General features: G+C 37.9%; 3 protein-coding genes across 5 annotated transcripts; 1 reads left to right on the top strand and 2 right to left on the bottom strand.

The window, feature by feature from the left end:
• Positions 1 to 324: 324 nt before the first annotated feature.
• Positions 325 to 16,031, top strand: LOC108105965. 3 transcript variants are annotated; one of them, XM_017212769.2, is made up of 8 exons: positions 325 to 740; positions 7,810 to 8,856; positions 10,150 to 10,296; positions 10,372 to 10,533; positions 10,758 to 10,934; positions 11,034 to 11,240; positions 14,238 to 14,530; positions 14,628 to 16,031. In XM_017212769.2, the coding sequence occupies exons 2-8, from the start codon at positions 8,430 to 8,432 to the stop codon at positions 14,793 to 14,795; spliced, it is 1,581 nt and encodes a 526-aa protein (XP_017068258.2). In that variant the 5' UTR covers positions 325 to 740; positions 7,810 to 8,429; the 3' UTR covers positions 14,796 to 16,031. The 3 variants fall into 3 exon arrangements, with proteins under 3 accessions (XP_017068258.2, XP_017068256.1, XP_041674214.1); XM_017212767.2 differs by lacking the exon at positions 14,628 to 16,031 and having other exon boundaries at positions 11,034 to 11,911; positions 14,238 to 14,360; XM_041818280.1 differs by lacking the exons at positions 325 to 740; positions 14,628 to 16,031 and having other exon boundaries at positions 7,747 to 8,856; positions 11,034 to 11,911; positions 14,238 to 14,360.
• LOC108105916 (clumping factor A) lies at positions 5,137 to 5,658 on the bottom strand. The gene has a single exon (XM_017212697.1). The coding sequence runs from the start codon at positions 5,620 to 5,622 to the stop codon at positions 5,137 to 5,139; it is 486 nt and encodes a 161-aa protein (XP_017068186.1). The 5' UTR covers positions 5,623 to 5,658.
• On the bottom strand, positions 6,535 to 7,359 carry LOC108105971 (clumping factor A). Its single transcript, XM_017212774.2, has 2 exons — positions 7,209 to 7,359; positions 6,535 to 7,148 (listed from the first exon to the last, which is right to left on the bottom strand). The coding sequence occupies exons 1-2, from the start codon at positions 7,342 to 7,344 to the stop codon at positions 6,586 to 6,588; spliced, it is 699 nt and encodes a 232-aa protein (XP_017068263.2). The 5' UTR covers positions 7,345 to 7,359; the 3' UTR covers positions 6,535 to 6,585.
• Positions 16,032 to 16,167: the final 136 nt, after the last annotated feature.

Raw genomic sequence — 16,167 nt, 5'->3', positions numbered from 1 at the left:
CTGTAGTATATATTTAGGTTTATTTATTTATGTAAAAAGTAAATAAAATTTAACCATAACAGAATTTTCTTAGTAAACAGCTGAGATTGAGGTAGTGGAGTGGACACCCCTATTCAACTTTTCCAATCGCACTATTCTCTCGGTTCTCTCTTTCCTCTCAGAATCCTGGTCAGCGGTATAGAGTCCTCATCCCCATACAACTTGAACCTACGCCAAGTTCTCCTGCATTGTGACCGCTCTTCTCTGAGCCGAAAGCTTGAGATCCCGAAAGGACACCGAACAGATGTAAAGCAACCACTAAGGGAACAGCATCGTTGTCGTTCTCGCCCACGCGTCGTCCTTTACCGTTAGTGCTGTTGGCTCGGTTCAGTTCCGTTTAGTTCGCCAATCGCACGAGTTCGATACACAAGTCGCATGGTTTTATTTTTAAAACCAGCCTGAACTAGACAACACACACTGATGTTCGATATCTGGGAATGTTGTAAGACGTGGATAATTCTATAGAAAACCATACGAGTGCCCCGTGCAAAGTCGCAATTAAAATTGCATTAAAAATTAAACGAATAGTGTTTGTGTGTGCGTGCCCCGGTCTGTGATGCAGAAAGTTTCACCTGAGCCAAATTGGCAAAAGTTAAATGATTAAAGTGCCAAGTTGGGCGAATTATGTGAAAGTTTTAATTTGTAGGCGAACTCAATGTTCTGGTAATTTGGCTGTGGAGGAAAACCAGTCCGGAAAAAAGGTAGAAACGTTGCTGAAAATCAAATCAAACTTTGATTTATCGCCGATTGGTTCCTGGCCTGGCTATTTTGGCAGGCCTTTTCAGTTTGCACACACAAAAACAAGAACTCCCAGACGAATGTATTCGATTATATATCTTCCACATAGGTACACAACAATACATAGCTCTTGGTATATACATATGTACATACGTATATATGGTATATTCTGCACGAATCTGTGTTGTTTTTTGGGCCTAGAGGAACATTTCCTGCCCTTGTCACAGTTGTTACGTTTTCTCTATTCCGTTGTTCGCCAACTCACACAGACGGTCATCAAAAAGTCAACAAAAACAATATAAATTATGTTCGTGGAACAGCACAAGGAGCAGGATGCTAGAAGGCCTTGAAGGCCTCTAAAGGTGTAATTGAAATTTGAAGTGGCATGAACAAAAACAAGCTACTATTAGATTGATTCACAGGAAGTTCTCTTTAATAATAATTAATTAGAAAGACAATTTAAAATCACTTTAATATCAGCTTCCCTTTAGCTTCTCACGACATATAAATCATTATCCAACTAGCTATTTTTTTAAGACTTTCAAATTAGTTTAAGATACTCATCAAAGAATTCGTTTAACTATTTTAAATTAATGAAAATTAATTTATAAAAGAAATTTTAAATTATAGAATACAAATATAATATTTAATTATTATTTTATGCATTTTATTACCTTTATATTTTCTTTATGATACCTTAATACATCTCACTACATCGTATTTTAATATTTCTAGTTTTATCTCTAAATTCCTCACAAAATTTGCGAATAGTTCATTTTTGGTAGCATACTTTTACGGGTCATATAGTCCGTAACTTTGATTTTGTGGGAATCACAATACGTACGGCCCAGCTGACTTGACGCCCAGTCAAAGACAAAAGCCAAAACATACACACTTACAAATACAGATGAGTGTATATGTAACCGAAAAATTGTAAAACTTTTATTACCTTAGAACAGCAGGACACACTCCGAAGGGAAAACGGAAAGTGCTAAAATATATTGCACGTATATATACATGTGTGTGTGTTTTTGTATTTCTGTTTGTGTGAATGTGATTTGTGTGCGTCTACGGGTCCTCTTTTGCTGTGTGTAACCTACATTTTAAACGGCATCGGCGACACATAAGAAGCCAAAAGCCGTGGCCGAAACCAAGTGGGCGGGAATTGAGGGGCCAAATGGGACAGAGGGGGCATTTCGGCGTATGTAAATTTGCCTTTATCAGTGCCTAAAAGTAGGAGCCCACACACACGCACACATACGAGTGCAGTTTCCGCAAAGTCTTATGTACCGTTAGAATCAAACGCTACTCGTACTCTCTGGGGGCAAGCGCACCTCTCTCTCTTTCTCTCTAACCTTTCTCTTGCTTTTCAAGAGCGGAGAGACTTAGAGAGCCGAGCTGCGACGATGCAGAATGCAGGATGATGTTTGCGTTCGTTGCTTCCGTTACCGTTACTGTAACACTGCCCTTCTTCCCTTTCACTCCGTCTCTAGTCCTTGCACACAGGCACTCACCCACACAGACGCAGAAGGACGTGCGTTCATTCACATCATCTTGGCAAGAGTGTGCACTCGTAAAATTTAATATTTGTAATTTAAATGGTGTAAAAAGGGTTTCTAGCTGGATTTGTGTTGTGTTTTTAATCGAATTTTCTGGAATTTTTAAATTCAATAATTTTGGTGAAAAAAAAATAATGTTAACTAAATTATTTTTCATCTTGCAAAGAACGTATAAACGTAAAAACAAGATCAGGGGAAGACTTAGTAATTTATTATTATTTACCATTAAAATCCATTACCTTGAATCAGAAAATCCAATAAATCAAAAAGAATAAATAATACTTATAACTTTTTAACTTGTTAAAATGAAATTTAAAACCATTTTTTTTCAGTGTATACTATGTCCACCCTAAGCCCTATGTCTATCATTTTCGTCCTCGCCTCAAAATCCCCAACGCTTGTTATTGGACTTGCATTTCCGCTATTCCGTTTTTTTGCCCCAGCCGGTGGAAATTTATATGCAAAGTGCTGCTCGGAATTGTATTATGCACATTTTAATGGTTCGCCGAGACATAAAAATATTTCGCACTTACATAAATTGCTCTGCTCTCTGCTAGTTACTCACTCGCTCACTTTCTCCAAGTTCTACTAAACCCTTTCTTTTTCCTTCCAATGCTTTTCAACGTGTTTGTAATTACATAAACATTTTTCCCACCACCACCATCGTCAGGTTAGAAATATGCACGTATTTTTTGTTTGCCAACTAAATGCCTTGTTAGAGCAAAATTTTCTTTTGAGTGCGGAAACTTTTAGTTTTCCCTGCACTCTCTGGCGCTCCGTAGGTATGGCAAATAAATTGCCCTCAAGGAAATGCAAATTGTTTTTCAAATTATACATCCACAAGGAGGAAGTTTATGTCTTTGTTGGGCGTTTCAGATTCTTATCCAAAAAGTGAGCAATGGCTGGCTGTATAAAAAGTTTGATGGATGTGCTAAAGATTTCTAAAGATATCAATTAAGATAGTAAATTAATTGAAAAACCCAATTGAGATAAAGAAAATTTATTATTGTGTTTATTTTATTTGTAAGTTAAAGCTTTGTTTATGAAATATTAAGAAAGTATTATTTTTATGGCAGTATAATAATGAGATAAGATTTTTGTATGTAAGATAAAGAAGGATAATAAAAGGGTTAAAAATTCTCTCTTTAAGAAACTATCTCACAGAACATGAAGTACATATTCTGAAAATGCTAAGAACTCTTTCAAACGTGTGGCTAAAAATTCTTAAATCAAAACCATTTTAAACTCTAAACCGATTTCCAATTCATTAAGCACACGTCATGGCCACTTGAAATTTTCATTGGAAAACATGTAAAAGTCAGAAGCAGTATCCACAATCTGACGATCTGCTACTCAAACGTGCCCATCAACGTCAGCAGCCACACCTACAATATAGCATATATTCGTATATCTGGCACTTGCCATCATCATCGTTGTAAGTGCTAACAAGACGAACACCACCAACCACCAACCATCATCATCATCATCCTCGGCGCCGTTATCATCCTTTAGAGCCAAAACACATATTCCATTATTATTCCCGCTGCTACATCCCACTTCATATCCCACTTCTGGCTATTTTTATGCCATTTCTGCATTGTTCATTGTTTAGCGCACATTATCGCATTTTCCTCTTAAGGCATCAGCCACAGATATTACAGCAGCCACATCCTCCTACTGCGATGGCACCTCATTCTATGATTCTATGTCAGCTCACCGTCTGCAATTGTAAATGGTGTTAGTAGGGTATATTATGGCAAACACGGGAATATACCCTGTAAGTTCTTCTAAAAAGATAAGGAAATCTAAAGAAATTAAACAAAGAAAATTAAAAATATATATATTTTCCTTTTTAAATGATGTTAGTTAATATTAGAAGTAACTAATTTCATTGCCAATATAACAGATACTTTGCTTTCTTACTGCAGTAACAGGAACTTTACCTTTACATAGTTTACTTTACCCAACGACCTAACATACCCCTCTTGATCTGAAAAAGGTTGTAAGAGGGAAACTAAAACGATGATTCAGATTGTTGCCACACTTGGCTCACTAAGCTGCCGCAGCGGGTGCCGCACGAGGCTATATATATGTATATGTGTGTGTAATGGTTGGGTATGGTTGGTTGGTGTATCAGTATGTGTGGAAGTGCCGCCACTAACACACTAACAGGATTGGTATCTCTCTCGGGCATACAAACACTTGGATGCGGAGTGGCTTTTATGTGAGCCGCAGTGCATTGGATACACGGGATTTCTGTTGGCAATGCCACTGCCAGAATGTCGGCTTTGAAATCGAAAACAAAGAACCTATTGTGGCAGCCGATGGCGCTGTCTGCTCCTCCTCCTCCCTCCTCTCTTCTACCTTCTCCATTCCTTTTTTGTTATCCTTTCGCCATTAAACAATTGTCGCCTGTTCGCATCAGTAATTAAGTGTCCCTGTGCATTTATGTGTATATGCAGTGGGGAGGCATAATTACTATTTATAGATTGTATTGGCTTTCGTTTAAGTAGAAACACAAAGAGCCAGGAGGGTATTAAAATGTCAGCGCCTAAAACTATGCAGCAAAAATCAAGGATTGGTTAATATCTGAAATAATTTTAGCTTTCAGGCATAAGCTGGTCTGTTTCACTCTTCATATGGCTTAGAACTTTAAGCGTTTCCGGAAAATGGGTTTTTAATATCAATCTTGCTTAAAATAATTCACTTGAAAGATAATTTTCTATGTTGTAAGACAGATTTTCTTTATTATTTCTGATTTCTCTTTTTCCAAACTATATTACAAACATAGTTTCTTGGATTAACCCGAACGCTTGCGTTTGCTGGCAGCAGCATTGGTCTTCTTCTTGGCGGCCACAGGTGTCTGCTTCTTTTTGGCCACAGGTGTTTGTTTCTTGGCAGGCGTGGCAGCCACTACCTTACGTTTCGGGGCAGCGGTCGTGCGACGTTTTGGGGACACAGTGGTGCGCCTGCGCCTTCTGCGAGCTGCCGTTTTCTTGGCTTTATTTGTCTTGGTTGAAGGTGAGTTTGTAGTATCATCGGTGGCGGAGGAAGTGTCCTCGGAGGCTGTATCCTCAGAACTATCTTCAGAACTAGCTGAGCTATCGGAAGCATCCGTATCATTACCAGAATCCGTAGTGGCATCGGTTGATGAATCGGTTTCCGTAGAACTATCACTATCTTCATCGGAATAATAATCATAATAGTCGGAGGTGTCATCAGTGTCAGCAGCAATGGCCACGTGGGCAACCATTATGGCCAGGCTCAAAACCAGCAGCAGCCTCATTTTTGCCAAAAGTCAACGAACAGATAGGTAACCTTAAATATAATATTCACTTCTGAGGTGAAAAGTCTTCGACACTGGGTATTTATAGTTTTCTCTCGTCCCAAGAATAAGTCATTTAAAAATATATAAAGCTTTTTTTTTTATCTATGTACATATGTACATATGTACAATGCATATATTTGCCTTTCAATTCATCATTTTCGTTTTCTGTGGCTTAGAACACCTGTGTGTGCTATCCATATTTGTGTGATATTTTTTGTACTCTAAAAGCTGGTTTTTATAAATGAAATAATAAATTAGAATGTGATAAATATATATATATATATATATTATATAAATTCAGTTTAAAAATCCAAGGTTATACGACTCAAAACGGTTACAATTTGGTGGTGGAAAAATAAATTAAATGGCATCTTCACGTAATAATAAAATGATCTAATTTCTGCCTAAGGTAGGTTTTTCTAAACTAAAAAGTTTGATAAACTCTCTCAAAAAGTACTTATTTATTATTAATATTAACAATATTCAAAATAAACATTTTATTAATAATAAAATAGTTATCAAAATATGTAGAATTAAATGGCATGAAAAGTATTTTTCTCTTGGGAATATTAATTAGAATTTTTAGTAAAGTAAATAAAGTAAAAGTGAAATATTTAGAGATTTTTGTAACTTCTTCTGGCAGGAATTGAAAATATTATACTTCTTAAATATATATCACGAAAATATTCCCAAAATAAGAATATACCGAAAACTTCTTTAAAAACTTAGCACTTTAGAAAATCTTTATAAATATTACACCCTCAATATCTTATACCTTCCATTAATTAAATAAAATAAAAGTTTAAAAGAAAGTTTTTAAGAAATTAAACACATGATTTTTTTTTATTTTAAAAATCCATTAAAAAACAACCATTTGCATTCTTTTTTTTTAATCTGTAAAGATTGTTAATTTAACTAAACTTAACCAGAACGCCTGCGATTTTTGGACACAGCATTTGTGCGCTTTTTGGCAGCAACAGGTGTTTTCTTTTTAGCTGCCTGTTTCTTATTTTTCTTGGCCGCCTTACTACGTTTCGGTGTTGACCTTTTCTTGTTGTTCTTTCGGGCTCCATTTTTCTTGGCCTTATTTTTTTTAACTTTTTTGGCCACAGTTGGTACTTCCGCATTGCTATCGGAGTCATCATAGTCATCCGATTCGTTTCCACTATCGACATCAGTATCATCTTCAGAATCTCCATCATCTACATCTGTAGAGTCGTCTGCGGAGTCTACTGTAGTATCATCTGAGGAGTTACTAGTGGTATCGTCTGTAGTGCTACTAGTAGTATCATCTGTGGAGTTTCCTGTAGTATCATTTGAGGAGTTACTAGTAGTATCATCTGCTGAATTTACTGTAGTTTCATCTGCGGAGATTCCTGTAGTATCATCTGAGGAGTTTCCTGTAGTATCATCTGTGGAGTTACTAGTAGTATCATCTGCTGAGTTTACTGTAGTGCCATCTGCGGAGTTTCCTGTAGTATAATCTGAGGAGTAACTAGTAGTATCATCTGCTGAGTTTCCTGTAGTATCATTTGCAGCGTTACCTTCAGTATCATCTGTTGAGTTTCCTGTCGAATCCGAGTCAGTATAATAATCATAATCAGGCTGTTGATCACTTTGTTGGGCCACAGCCACATGGGCGATGAGTACAGCCAACGCAAAGACCAGTAGAAGTTTCATTTTCGTCTTGACAAGATTTTGTGATCTAAATGAAAGAAGCTTAATTCCTTGGTTTTTATAGAATTCAAGCATAAAAATTGTTGTTTTTTCTAAAATTTAAAGCAAATATTGTTAAAAAAAAAAAATAAGTAAATAGGCAAATGTTTCTTAAGTTTACTTTGAGCCAGCTGTGTATGGCTTCTCTTGATTATCAATTTGTTTTAGAATTTGTGGATGATATAATTAACCCTTTGTTAGCTGACTAGAACTTATTTAAACTCAAATACAACCTAAACTTAAGTAAACTTTAATACTCGTGTCGAAGTTCTTGGCAAAATAAAAATTTCTCTACATTAAACGAAAACATTTTGAAAGTCCTTATATAGGTGATTAGCTGATGTGATGGCACGCACTGTTTATATTATTTATGGTTATTTTAGAACAAGAACAAATTTATATATTTGACCTTTTTCTATGCAATTTCAGCTTGGGATAACGAGGCAAGGCGGGCTGAAAAAGAAGACCAACCCAGATTTGCAAAAGTTCGTGCCATAAATCTGCAGCTTGCATGGAATTAATACCCAACTAGGGTGAAGGGGGTGGCAAAGTAGGTGGTGCTGCACATGCAACACACATTAGTGGGTCACTCGAAGATGATGACGCTGCTGACCGCAACCGCAACAGTAGTACCCGTAGAAGTAGCAACAAAAAAAAGAGCCACTCGAGTCGTTTTGTGGCAGCGAGGGAAAATTATATAAAATTATCATGCAGGGCAGGCAGCTAGCTGGTTGGCCACTCGACAACGGCAGGCGGGACAAGGCTAAACATCATCATCATCATCATCAGTAGTAGTAGTATACGTAATGTGCGTCATGACGTATACGTAATGTGCACCAGGGTTTGGCCAATTTGTCCAAGCAAGCACTAAGACCACTAAGACCACAGCGGAAACGAACGAAAAACAGAAACTCAAGCTACCAACTAAAACTGAAACAGAAACTAAAACTGTTAACGACAGCAACGAAACTTCTTGGCCAAAATGGCGAAAGTTGTTAAAGAATTGGGAATGTGTTGAGAAGACCGACAGCCGGTGCGAAAATGACAAAATGGCGAAGTTAACGTTGCCCTGTCTATTGCGGCGACTGCAGTTGGTGGCGCTGCAACTGCAATTGCAACTGCAACCACAACAGCAACAACAGCAGCAGCAGCTCCAGCAACATCCACACGGCAGCCACTTAATGGCCATGCAACTGGGCCAGGCCGTGCTTCTCTATGGCTGCCTTCTGCTGCTCCATGCCTCCGTATCCGCCTCTGTCTTGGCTTCTTCTTCGGACTCATCTGCCATACCAGCCAGTCTGGTGAATATCTCCGTGGCAGTGGACTTGAATGGTATACCAACCCAGCAGGAGGAGCTAAAACTCAACGAGAAGCGCACGCGAAAGCGTGATGCAGCCAATGTGCCTGACGATGACGAATATGGCAGTTATCCGGACGACGTCGATGATTTGGAGGCCTTGCTTAATAATAAGTCGGGTAAGTGTTTAAAAATATAAAACAATAGATTTTAAACATGAAAAGGAAACATTTTTGGCTGATTTAAAGTTTCAACTTCTTTAAATTAAAGATTTTCATAAAGTTCCTGTAACTAAATAAATTTCGTCTTTTGATTCCATTCAAGCTGAAATTTTTGTCCAAATTAAATACGAAATTTAGTTCCCAAATATGAGTACTTGCTGTGAAAACTTATCTGTGCTGCTCTGTATTTGTATAATCCCATTTCGTAAATGAATATTTGTGGCCGCAGAGGCAAACACAAATAAATGCAAACTGTGTTGATAATGCACTTGGCTGCAGGGTGGGGCTGGCTGCGTTTCGTTAGTTTGCATTGACCTTTGGCCAGTGCGGAGTCGGAGTCCCAAAACCCTTGAAAGCCCCCCCAGAGATCATGAGTGCCCATAAATTGCACAACATTCACTTGGCACTCGTTGTTGTTTAACTTTTATTTTTGGCATTGCCCCCCTACCCCCATCTACCTGGCACCGGCATATGCCGCAACAGCTGCATCCTGAACTAAAGGACACGAGAAGGCAGCATGATTCACGGACTCATCCATTTTATTTTGGTCATGATGCGGGAATTACAAAATACCACAGCAAAGGTTTTGGCTGGTTACGTTGTGCCTGACCCACCATGGCTGCTGCAAGCATATATTATGCGATTTTAATGGGATTGAATTGGAAATTCTGTTTACAAACAAATATGAATTCCAAAATGATGTTGAACTGATAAAAAGCCATTTACAAGTCTGCAGCAAGCTGATAATTATATTTGGTAAAATATAATATAATGGGAATGCACTTAATATTTCAACAGTACTTTTATTTATTACCAAGTTTCGGATAAATTGTGAAATATTGCATTTAAAGAGGCTCTTAAAGTGCAGGTTTTACGATTGAACAAGAATTTTAAGTATTTATGGGAATATTTATAGCCTTTTAGGATAAATTTTTAAATAATGGACATCTTGTTTAGTTTAAAAACGAATTTAATGGGCTTATTAACACGCTCATTGAATACTTTACTGTTAATTTATATTATTATTTATTATTATTAAACCTTATTCTTAATTAAAATAAATTCTCTATCAATTTAGCCTTAACAATAGTTTCAAATTAATAACTTTATTAAAAAATCTCTAAAGCTCTTTTGGTAATTAAATCCTCCATCAGGCTACTGTTTTTATTTTCAATACCCTGACATTCATTCACTTTACATTCTTTTATACTTGGCTTAATTGTTAATGCAAATTGGCTTTGCGCATTGCAGCAAAGGGGAAATATATTGGAGCACCGTGCAACGAGCTGAAGTGTGACGTCAAGCTGCTACACGTATCCTGCGACAAAGAGTCACAAACCTGCAGCTGTGAACGCAATTATCCCGTGCAGCTTGGACTGATTAAGGGTTGCGCCAAACGTAAGTTCTTATATATGTTTGCCATAACTAACAATGGCTTATATAACTTTTCAACTTTATACGAAAAAAAAACAGCTAAAAAACTGGGCGATCAGTGTTTCTACGATGAGACGTGCATCTACAACGACGAGAATTCCCTTTGTGTTCAGGTGCGGCACAATGCGATGTGCCAGTGTGCCAGTGGATTCCACTCTGTTAGCTATGTGAAGCCAACGCGTCGAGTCTTTTGCACTCCAGGTAGGGTTTATCTATAAAATAAGTTAAAAATTTGAATTTAAATTGTGTACATTTTGTCATAGCATACTTTTATGCGCATGTAATATGAGTTTTTCTACTACTGTTCTTAAAATTGTTATACAAATTGAAAGATCTTTATCAGGTTGTTGTCTTAGGTTTCCTTAGACCATCCCATATAATATTAGAACGTGGAAAAAATAGAAAATAAAAATTGCAATTCACAGATCTCAGCGAGCTGAGCTCGGATCTGCCCACTCTGCTGGGTGTCTCCACGGGCATCGCTGTCCTGGCCGGGCTCATCTGCATGGTGTTGCATCTGTTTAGCAAAACGAAGTATCCGCGTCATCGAAACTACGGAGATGCCAGTATTCCGCCACCCATTCTATACTCCAGCGATACAGGTAAGTGCTTGGAACAAGCTATTAGTATTTTCATTTTAAAGAACTTATTCTTAAAAAAAAATGTATATCATTTTCAAAAACCAATTCCTCTAATTTCAGGAATACCGCTCACCGTTCACTCGGCGCGTCCATCGTCGCGTTCCAGCATTCGATCGACGGGATCCATTGGATCCTATGGCAATCGACGGGCCTCAGCCGGTGGTCTTGGCGGGGCAGCCGGCGGAGGCATGACTGGCGGTGCCGGCGGAGGAGGCGCATCAGGAAGCGGCGGCTCAAAGGGCATCCTGGTGTCGACGTCACGAACAGGTGCGGCTAGATCGGCCGCCATATTGCTCATATCGTGTCACATAGCGGCGGTGTCCAAACAGAATTCCCGGTCCTCGTCGCGGCACACATCCGGAGCAGGCTGCAGCCAGCATTCACGAGACGACCTAGATGATGGTGGTGGTGGTGGTGGTGGAGGAGGTGGCAGTGGTAGTGGGTGCCGAAGCTGTGAGAGCACGCTCTCAATGAACCGCCATCTGCAGAAGCAACTGAATCATCAGCGGCATCTGCTCAGCTTCGAGCTGTCGCCGGCGAGGTCGAGGAATCAGGATAGATTTAGGACATTGTTGGGCATGAATGGCATTGACAATTTTGGGGGCAATGAGGATGTGGACGATGAGTGCGGTCCGCATAGCATAGATCCCAGCACAACAGTTCCTCATGCACATGCCAATGCCCATGTCCATGGCCATGGCCACGATAGTGATCCGGCTGATCCTGGTGGTGAAGGTGGTGTTGGTGGTGTTGGTGTTGGTGTTGGCTTCAGCTACAGCTATGGCTACAGCTACGGCTATGCCGGTGTGGCTGGTGGTTACGGCGATGCCGACACCAATGGCGGCGACTCCAGCGGCGGATATGCCACTGGCGCCGAGCTGCATCACCTGCAAATTGGCGCACTGCCCACGCCGGCGAGTGAAACGCCAAGATTTGCGGTAAATCAACTCAAAACATCAGTCATCCAACATCCATTTGTTCGCTCGTGTGGTCTGCTCATCCTCATCAGCATTCCGTGACGCCATGTCAACCCGAAACAGTCCAACATCACAACAGAAACAAGTTCAACTATGTGCTAGTCGTATCTGTTCAGTCGTTGCATTTGCATCCTTTCCCGGATAATGATGTGCTAGCCTTTAATATTAATATTGTAATATTTTCCTTTTTAGTTCTCTAAATTCTAGTCAGTCTTTTGGGCGTAGCTAAATATTTGATTTTAAATAAATTTTAAAGTGACCAGCTCATTTGACGAAAAACAAAAAACTTACAACTGCATAATAAGAAATTTATAAATTCAAAACTCTTTTTGTTATTCAAATTAACGAATCAAATTAATTCTAGTTTTATTTTTACCATCCGTTTGGACGCATAAAATTATGCAGAAAAATAACTCAACACGTTTTATTTCTTTCAGTTCTTTTTTGTTGTTGCGTTTTGATAACAAGCATTGAGCTTGCATTTTAAATTCATGGGAAAATTATAAAAACTCATTATTATAACAGTGTTCTGCTTATAGAAAAGAATCACAATCAGGCAGATGAAAAACATTCAATGTTTGTTGTGCAGCAATATAGCCAAAAATAACGCGACTTAATTAAGTTACATTTTTTCACAGAATTCAACCATTTGAGTACATATACTAGAGGTCGAATTTCCACACATAATTACTCAGACTCTGTATTAAAATCATGTCTCATGAGCCATAATTGAATCTCGCTAAATTGAGTTATTCCATGCAATCCACATACCGTTAATTCAGCTCAGTTTATTTACAGTTGGAAACTTAATTTGTGTACATTGGCGTTGGTTAACCCTATCCCCTGCTTGTCTTTAATTAGTGTTTAAATTGACAACTCTGTCTAGTTAAAAAACAAAAAAAAAAAAAACAAAAATTATAAACTACAACAACAAATTTTGCGTTCTCTTGATGATCGATGTTAAATGTGCTTCCGAGCTCCCTCTGTTTCCAAATACAAAGTTGTTTTTAGTGTTTTACTTTTTCTATCGTTACCAAAACACACACACACACACACTCCCACAGACACAACGCAATACACGCGCACTAAGCCACAAAATAATTATCGAGATTGTATGATAAATCGATTAATTAACTGAAAAGGATTGATTGTTCAGAAACCAGAGATTCTAAGGATGATATACATTTCGACAAGATGATATTGAAGCAATATGGCGGTGACTATGTTCATAGAAAATCTTTCCCAAACTTACACCAAACTTAAACTAAAATGATATAGCTTAACCGTACACAATTTTCTAGCTAATATATATAATATATTCAACTATTGCAAATTAAGAAAATTATGCCACACACTAATACATAAACATACACGCTGCATGCATCCTGTCAGCAGCAAAGGACACTTGTCTGCCGGCAGGATTCTTCACGCCACTCAACCTCTGGCTGACCTTTGAGACCCTAAAGTTGCCACACATATATACACACACACATGCACACACATACAGGAACACACACTATAATCGATAAACGATATGAAAATATTCTTCTATATATGTTAATCCTGCAACTTTATATGTGAATGTCCTCCGCTTCTTACTCTTCTTCTACGTCTTCTACTTTTCTTCCTGTGCGCCTTGAATTTTCATCTAAAGATGACTGCATTTTGAAACAAACAAACTTTTCTTGTATGAAGTTTCTGCCTATCTTTATTCTTATACTATATACTTACAGGCTCTTTGGCAAGTTTTGTGGATTTTGAAAAAGACTATTTATAGGAATAAGGTCAAATGTTTGTTCTAGAAGAGTCAAACGTATACGTAACATTTTTGTAAAGTTTTTTAAATTTCCGTGTAAATTTAAAGGAAAACTATTGGAAACTAAACGGGTAATGATTTCTGTTTTTAAAAGTAAATACTATCTAAATCTAAAAGTAAATAATAGGATTATTAAGAATGATATAATATTAGGGAGATTCCTTCCAAAACTCTGCAAGATTCGGCCATCTTAGGAGTCTTAGGCTGCTCGCACTCTCTTAGCTTTCTAATCGCTTCGGAATGATCTTTTGCTGTGGCTATGCATCTCTATCTTCTTTCTTTCTCATATATATATATATATATATATATATATATATAAACTACTATCTTTCTCTACCACGCCGTTTTTCTTCTAACCAAAAACGCTTCGATACTCACTCAGTTTTGATACAGCAAACCCCCATCCCCAATAACCTCCTACATTGACTCACCCAGCTGACCAGATGTTCTTTTGGTTCACTTCGTTTTTAGGTTCTCGAAGACCAAGTCTAGCGTCGGTGCACAGCACCAGTTCCTCGGTGCGCAGCTATAGCATGATGCGCTTCGAGAAGGAGACGCAGCAGAAGGAGATCCGCCAGGAGATGAAGTTGCGATTGGCCCGCTTGCAGCAGCAGCAGCATCTCACCCAAAACAAGCCGCAGATTGTCATCGGTGAGGCGCTGATGCAACATGGTGCCCTTAGTCGTGTTACCATGGCCACGCCAAGTCCTCTTACGCCTAACTCACTGGATGAGCTGCTGCCGTCGCTAGATGAAAACCAAGAGGTTAGAGCTTAACATCTCAAAATGATTAATTTTATAAGAAATTATCTATAATTTCCTGAATAAGTTATCACTAAAAAGAATCAATTTTTCTCTATAGTATCCTCCCAGGCTGGAATCAACGTTCAAGCAGTTCATTCAGCCTCAATCTGGAGGAGTAGGTTCCTCCGGAGCTGGAGCTGCCTTAAGAGCAGCTGCCTCCCAATCATCTCCAGGCAGCTCTAATGGTTACCCTGGCCCCTGCAGCTCCTCGACTGAGGCCCTCTAAAGTTTAATTCGTGCATAAGTATTAGGACCGAGTTGTAAATTAGCTCGTAAGTAATCAAAGATTTCTTATCTTATATGCATAGAGTAGGCAAGGAGTTGTGTTTAAGAGCCCGTTGCTAATTAAATTGAATTCAAATTGAACGTCAAACGTGTTGTAGACAGCTTAGATTATGTGTAACATAGTAAGTAAACACAGTTAGGTTAAGCCAAGAACTAATCTATAAGTCATAATAAGTGAGTTCCCAATAAAAAATTAGACAGCCTTTGTGTGTATCATATATAGTATGTAGGAAGCTAATCGAAACATTTTATACGTGTGTGTATATTGTCATACATTTTTTGTAGAAGTTATACGAGCTAAATGAAAATCCAGCTAATAATGAAAATGACAGTCTAGGCCAAGTGGTATTAGGTTTTGAGATAATAATATATGGGATAGATCACGATTATAATTGCTGCTGAAGAATTGATAAACCACTTGGCTATTCACTTATGTAGATCGATCGAATATGAATTGATTAGCTTAAAAATTAGTCTAGTGTTTATCGTTAGTGTGAGATAGTACTGATAAAATATACGCAAAATGAATTTATACAAAATCGGTTTATACAACAGTAGTTTCTTGTACATTGTACTCACGATGATCTACTCTGATCGGAATATGCCAGATTGTTCTAGCTAAATCAATAATTATGTTAAGTCATTCGCCATGAAATAAATCAAAAATTAATAATAATAAACAATGTTAATAGATTGAAGTAAGAAGTAAGAATCTAAGATGAAATTTCGTTTTTTGTAGGAAAATATATATAGAAAGTCTTTAAAAAGTCAATTTTACGTTTACGACTTACGAATTTTTCTACAGAGGCGTTTCAAGTGAATACAATAATCGAAAATGTGTAGATCAAATGTACATTAACTTACTCGATGGTTATATTATATTATTTAATATTTGATACCAAGGTTGTTGACTGTAGTTGATGTTCTCTACATCGTTTGGTTCCATGATTTAACGTATCCTATATCTATATAGATCCTGTTCTCAATAGTACGAAATACAGCAGCTAACAAAAAACGATCGTTACATATACACATCTCTATACAAGCATATACATCGGTATATGCCTATTTGTACTTAACTATGCTATACACACGATGAGTAGACACATATCTGGAGTTCAGTGTTGGTTGATGTTGGGAGTATCTAGTAATAAATGCAATTTTGTGTTTTCAACAATGTATGGTCTTTTATTTTTTTCAGAGAGAAACAGCTTTCAAATTCCACTGCGAAATAAACTCCAAAATGCAAACAGAAGTTATAGAGAATAAATTCCAGTGCAAGTACTCGAAGATGGTACCGGAAGAAACAGGAA

This window comes from Drosophila eugracilis, unplaced genomic scaffold (genome assembly GCF_018153835.1).
Source record: "Drosophila eugracilis isolate 14026-0451.02 unplaced genomic scaffold, ASM1815383v1 contig_2154, whole genome shotgun sequence".
In the NCBI taxonomy this organism is placed as follows: domain Eukaryota; kingdom Metazoa; phylum Arthropoda; class Insecta; order Diptera; family Drosophilidae; genus Drosophila; species Drosophila eugracilis.
The sequence above is the reverse complement of the archived record's forward strand: the minus strand, read 5'-3'. Positions and strand labels throughout refer to the sequence as shown.